The sequence below is a fragment of the Varanus komodoensis genome, unplaced genomic scaffold, assembly GCF_004798865.1.
Source record: "Varanus komodoensis strain SLA01 unplaced genomic scaffold, ASM479886v1 scaffold15, whole genome shotgun sequence".
NCBI lineage: Eukaryota > Metazoa > Chordata > Lepidosauria > Squamata > Varanidae > Varanus > Varanus komodoensis.
The window spans coordinates 27,402,285-27,408,391 of NW_025335440.1; the positions used below are offsets into that span (position 1 = coordinate 27,402,285).

Here is a 6,107-nt window from a genome sequence, read left to right on the forward strand (position 1 = left end):
ATGTCTTCTGTTTAATCATTTATGTATAAATCTAATCCTGTTCACAGGTTATCTAATCCTATACACAGCAGGTTGGATCCAGACCTAGTCATACTTAAAGTAGACCAAGTGAAATCAATATCACTTAACTGCAAGAAAATTCAAGCACCACTGATTTCAATGGGTCAGTGCAAGTAGACCCAATATGATACAGAAATATGGGTCAGTAAATGGATATCCAGGGTCTGCAGTCAGCTGATGGAAGGCCCTGCTGATGGAAGAGGTCTCTATCTGATTTTCAAGGATCCCATCAGCCCTCCACCAAAGTTCATCCATTGAACAAGGACCCTCAACCCTTTGTGTAGCATTTTCAGAGAGGACTGGAGGGGCTTCTGTAAGAAGGAAGGGGATGAGGAAGTCCACTTCTGCCAGCTTAGTTCTATATGTCTAATTCTGGATCCCACCCAATTTGAAATTGAAATCTACCTTTCTTTTTCATTCTAGAGTGTCAGACACTGAATGGGCGATCCCATCTCCATCTCCCCAAAAATAATCAGGTGTGCACCACCATCTCTAGCTCACAGCTCAACCTTGCAATTGCTTTTGGCGTCTTGGGTTGTTGTCTTCTTGTTACATCTGGTTATGTCATTTATGTGTGGAGACGGCTCATCTAGGTATAGTAGACAGAGATGCAATTTTGTATCAAGATAGCAGCTAAATAAATTCCCCTGATGAAAACAGCTAAACCTCTTTGGGAATCACTTGTTAAATTATAATGGCTTTTTATCAGCTTTGCCTCATGTTCTTGCCTGGTTGTGTGTGCAGAAAAATGCATAATGAACTAAGAAGGAGGTGCATCATCTTTTATTCTTGTACCTTTTTCATGCAGAGACTGAAAGAGCTAAAACAAAGGGAATTTGCACGGAATGTTGCTTCAAAGTCCTGGAAAGATGAGAAGAAACAGGAAAAAGCACTCAAACGCCTCCATCAGCTGGCAGAGCTGCGGAAGCAGTCGGAATGGTATGAGTTTGGATCTTATAGTACATTTTAATCTCATCTCATTTTTCCTCAGCAGTCCCAGAAGAAATCTCCATAACTTTACTTCTGCTTTATATACTACACAGATCATAATCACATGTTCTGCAAATCCCTTTTTAAAATTTATTCTTGGTTCCAAACAAGCCATAAAATTGGAAGTCCTGCCTTAATTCATCAGCATTTAAAGGCTGGAGGTTTTCCTTTTTTCTAATCTGATCTGAATGGAATGATTTTTAATAGTACTGTGCTGAGTTTTGGGAAGCAAATATTTTCAGGGGAAAAAGGAAGCTTTGTACAAACAGAAAAGTTCCCTGGCACTCACTCTGCTTAATAAGCCGATCTTTTTCACACCTTTCTAACCTTGCTTGCTGTTTCTCCTGACCACTGGTTGGTAGCATTCTAACTCTTCTGACCTGTTATATGGTCCTAGCCTATCAGGGATCACATTGCCAATGCACTATAGTCACAGCACAGATAAGCAGCATTGACTATGTAGCAATAGCACTGAGCAAATAGTAAGCCCTTCCAGTACCCACACTGTGACTCAAGTGCCAAAAAGGAGCGTGTTGGACTGTTCCTTCATTTCTTCTCTTCTGGGCACTGCATCTTATATGACGCAACAGTAACAATTTCATTGTTCATTGCGCAGTCTGCAAGATGAGGCAGTTTGGAGGGAGAGTAGTAAGTGTCATAAAAGTGGCCTCCTGGTTTAGTCATCTCTGATCGTTACTGTTATTAAGATCTGTAGTCGTTGTTGCATGCTATCAAGTCATCTCTAGCCACGGCAGCCCTATGAATGAGAGTGATTGGCTGACCCAGAGCTTCCTGGCCAACCAGAGACTGCAACCTGGATCTTTCAGGGCCCCAGTCCGACACTCTGACCAGCATACAACTCTGGCTCTCCAGCATGCTGTGCTAAGCACTCACTGGAAAGTCATACATACCAAAAAAGATACCATTTATCATACCAACCTTTCAGACTGTGGTGAACCTGCTCCCGCATAGTGTCCATGAATCTCCATACCATTGGAACAGTTAAGGAGACATTTGTTCTGCAACTGTATCTCCCCAGTTATTTCCATTATCTTCGTTAGATGCCTTCCAGAACATCCTTGATGCTGCTGGTTGATGGACTTCATAGTAATGACTCGTGCCAATAGTTCTCAATGAACTTTGCTAACAATTTCTGAAAATTTGAATTCATGTTTAACTCAAGTTATTTATTGTATCCTTTGTTTATAGTGTTGCTGGATGCAGGCCTGTATTTAAGACTCCCCAAGTGGTGGTAGAAAAACAGCAACAACTACAAGAAAAACATCTCTTAGCTGAAGAAGGGAAAGTCGAGAACACTGAAGGACAAAGTCTCAGCAGCAGCACTTTAGGGAAACAAGAGGAGCTTTTGCTAAGCAGGAACCAGTCCTGCGTAGAGAGGCGGCATTTGCTAAGAAATCGCATTTCTCCAGCCTTTTCTTGTGGCACTAATGCCTGTAATCGGGCCGGGGTGTCCTTTTCCTTCTCTAAAAAAGCCCATTTGAGGCTTGAGTCATCTGCATCTGTCTTCAGTGAAAACATGGAAGAAGTGCAGGACTGTACCGGTTCACCTAGGCATAAAGCAAAACAAACACCCAAGGAGTGCCATGCTTGCATACATATGAGTGATGAGAGGAAAGCAAATGTGCCAAAACGGCTAAATACACTTCAAGGGCACCCAGACACCATTGTAGCATGCAGTCTGGCTGGGAAAAATAAAAAGCAGAAAGAAAATGATCAGCAGGTCAACCGAGAGCAAGTGGGAATTCAACTTTCACTTTGTAAAGACCAACTGCATCCTCCAGGTTTGGAATGTGAGGAGTCCCCTGCTAGAAGAGAACTTGGAAGACCATCAAATGGCACCCAGAAATCCTTGGAAAGTGTTGTTACCCTGCAGTGCCAACCTAGCAATGTTTGTGTGAAACGAAACACGTACAAGCACAGTGATGTCCTGTTAGCAGAATGTGTCTCCAAGTTTTCAGCCCAACGTTCATCTCAGCAAGGACTTCCACCTGAGGTTAACTACAATCCCTGTATATTCAACCAATCTCCTGATCGCTCAAAAACGATGAATACAACTGCTGAAACACCTAGGGGTGAAACCCTGGTTCATGAAATTAAGCCTAAAGCATTGCCTTTTCTTCATGTTCTAAGTAAAGATGGCAACACTGCCTTGCGGTGGCCCACTGAACTTCTTTTGTTTACAAAAACAGAACCTTCCATTTCCTATGGTTGTAACCCATTATATTTTGATTTTAGACTCTCCTTGTCACATAGAGACACTGGGCATCCTGAAGTCAACATTGAAAGTCCTAAAGAGCACTCAAAAACTATGGACATTGATGGGATCGAAGCCTCGGGTCTAAATGAGAACAAGCAAGAGCCCAATGAACAAGATAATCAGTCTCTGAAGCCAAAGAAGAAGAAACGAGCTCTAAGCCTCAAAAAGTCCCAGCCAAAATTAGATTCAGACACAGAGAATGAAATCAATCCAAGTGCTCCAAAGTACGTGTCAGATTATTTGAATGAAAACATACCTAAAGTGCCTGCTCACCTTGATTGCTCACAAAGGCATTACACAAGAATTACGCGTCCTCATACGACAGCGCAGATGCAGTCTTTAGCACAGCACTTGCAGAACTGTGAAAGAACTCTGGATGGTGAAGTAACTGAAAAACTTTGTATCTATCCCTTCATGTCTAGGACAAAAAAGCAAAAATGTGCAAAATGCGATTTAATGTATTCCCAAAGACAAGACAAGCTGGATTTGGTCAGCTGCACCAGTGACATAAGTGACAGTGGGAAAGATTCCATCCTCGGATACAACCTGGGCTCCCCTAGAGAGTGCTTGAGAAAAGAAAGCAATGGGAGTTTTGCTGGTTGCTGGAAATTCTCTTCTTTGCAGCAGCCCTTTTCTGACAGACAGTCTAATTATTCTGACACCAGTGTTAGCAGTGTGACTAGTTATGCAAGTTGCTACTCGAGTCACAGATCAAGTGATCACAGCAGAAGTCATTTGCCTTTTTGTTGCAAAAGGAAACAAAAGCCGGTTGAAAGGCAGAAATGTAAACACAAAAAGCACAATTGCATTTCATCTTCTGATGATGCAGATGAGGACTGCCTTTTCAACAAAAAAAGTCAAAGATCTAGAAACTGTACACAGAGGCACACAGGAAAATATCAAAGGCATTCAAGGAATAGGCATTTACTACAAAGAGATGCATCAAAGCAAAGCAGAAAGAGACACCCGTTCTGTAAACACAGCAGAAGCAGGAGCTACAGCAGCTCCAAAGGTTCTTCAATCCAAGATTCAGGAAGCAGCGACAGATCATCAAGTTGCACCTGGACAAGAGGCAGCAGTTCAGGATCCCTTGCAAAAGACTGGGACAAATTCCAAAAGTATGTGAACAGCAATGGCAGTGCAGAGCCAGGAAAGTTGGACTCTACACATGCAGGCTGCCAACATGCAAGTTGCCCATCAAAATATATTGGCCTTTGCTCAATCAACCCCTTTGGAAGAAAAGCAGTGGGACAGAAGAAGTCCCTAACTGCCAGGCTGCTTCTAGAGAAGGTGAAATCAAAGCAAAACCAGGAGCAAAGTCAGAATGTGGGGAGCTGCGCAAACGCCTGTGGGGTAGCAGCCCCCTTGAGTCAACCTGGTATTAAATGTGCATCTTCAGCAGGCAGTGAGGCAATGTTACCTTCACCCCAGAAAGCCCTCAGCTTCAGTACCAGCGGCGTGTGGAACCAGGAAAGCAGCCCAATGGAAAGCAGCACAGACAAAGATCCAGTCGCAATAGATAACGTTGCTCTTACAGCTAGTGCTGACTATGGTAATTGCCTGCTGCAAGGCTTAATTCAAAGAGGGACTTGCAATCAGGCCCCGAATATGGAAAAGGACACAGCAATAAAGGAGCAGTCACATCTCTTAACTGGTGAAATGCAAGCCCTTCTGCAAAGCTGTGACCCAGTGCCAAACAATTTTCTTGGTGCTTTCCCTTCTCATAGATATCCTGCTGTTCCAAATCTAACAGAGACCAAAGAAGAAGACAATGCAAACGTGACCTTGAATCAAGGGGAAGGGAATAATCTAAACTGTAACTCTGACAGTGCTATGCATAAGTCCAGTGAAGCAGCAAACAAGACTGAACTGAGCCCTAAGTGTGTCTCCTCTCCCTTAACACAGCAGCCTATAACATTTTCCCCCGATGAGATAGACAAATACAGGTTTCTTCAGCTGCAGGCTCAGCAGCACATGCAGAAACAGCTTGTGGCAAAGCATCTCAAAGTGCTGCCTGCCGCAGGGCCAGCCGCCTTCTCGGCCTCCCCAGCTGCCCAGCCTCCTCCGGTCCAGCAGTGCTCTTCTGTCGCCACTCTCCACCATACGCTTTTGCAGAGCTTCGCTTTGTCCGCGGGAGTCCATCCCCACAGCAGCCATCTTTCCCTCCGGCACGTGCACCCATTCACACCGTCTCCTTTTGCGCCGATCTCGCTGGCCCCCTTCGCGCCAACCTTCATGCCTGCCCACTCAGCACTACTGGCGGGGCACCCATTCCACTTGGTGTCAGCAACTCCATTTCACCCGCCCCATCTGGCACTCCCACCGCTGCCCCCCACGGCATTCATCCCCACCTTATTCACACCGCAGCTGAATGTGGCCGCCTCTTCAGCAATTCATCTCAATCCTTTCATTCAACCCTTATTCCAGGGTCAGGAACTTCAGCATCCTTCTTGACCATGGCAGAGGCATCAGTTACCAGAAATGAAGAACATTTTTAAAGCAGATGTAATTGTTGTTTTGTATTATTTAAAATAGCAAAGTTATCTCCCTATGCTCCCGAAAGCAATTTGGAATGGAAATGCCCATTTAGTAGACTAATTGCACATCTTATGGGAAGTTATGGCTTCTATACCGAGAGTGCCTCCAGAATGCTGAGGGAAAGCACGGATTGGCTGACACAGCACATGGATGTTAATTTGATCATCAAACTGATAAATGAAGTCATGTCACACGACACCGTGCTCATTCCTTACAGCTTATGTTACGGTTCAGTGGGGAC

The 6,107-nt window shown here is 44.3% G+C and overlaps 1 protein-coding gene across 1 annotated transcript in view; it reads left to right on the top strand.

Moving 5' to 3' along the window:
• ZNF804B (zinc finger protein 804B) overlaps positions 1 to 5,782 on the top strand; it is a 231,742-nt gene extending 225,960 nt beyond the window's left edge. The window contains exons 3-4 of the mRNA XM_044425099.1: positions 869 to 999; positions 2,260 to 5,782. Of these exons, the coding sequence (XP_044281034.1) occupies positions 869 to 999; positions 2,260 to 5,782 (3,654 nt within the window). The remainder of the gene's footprint in view (positions 1 to 868; positions 1,000 to 2,259) is intronic.
• Positions 5,783 to 6,107: the final 325 nt, after the last annotated feature.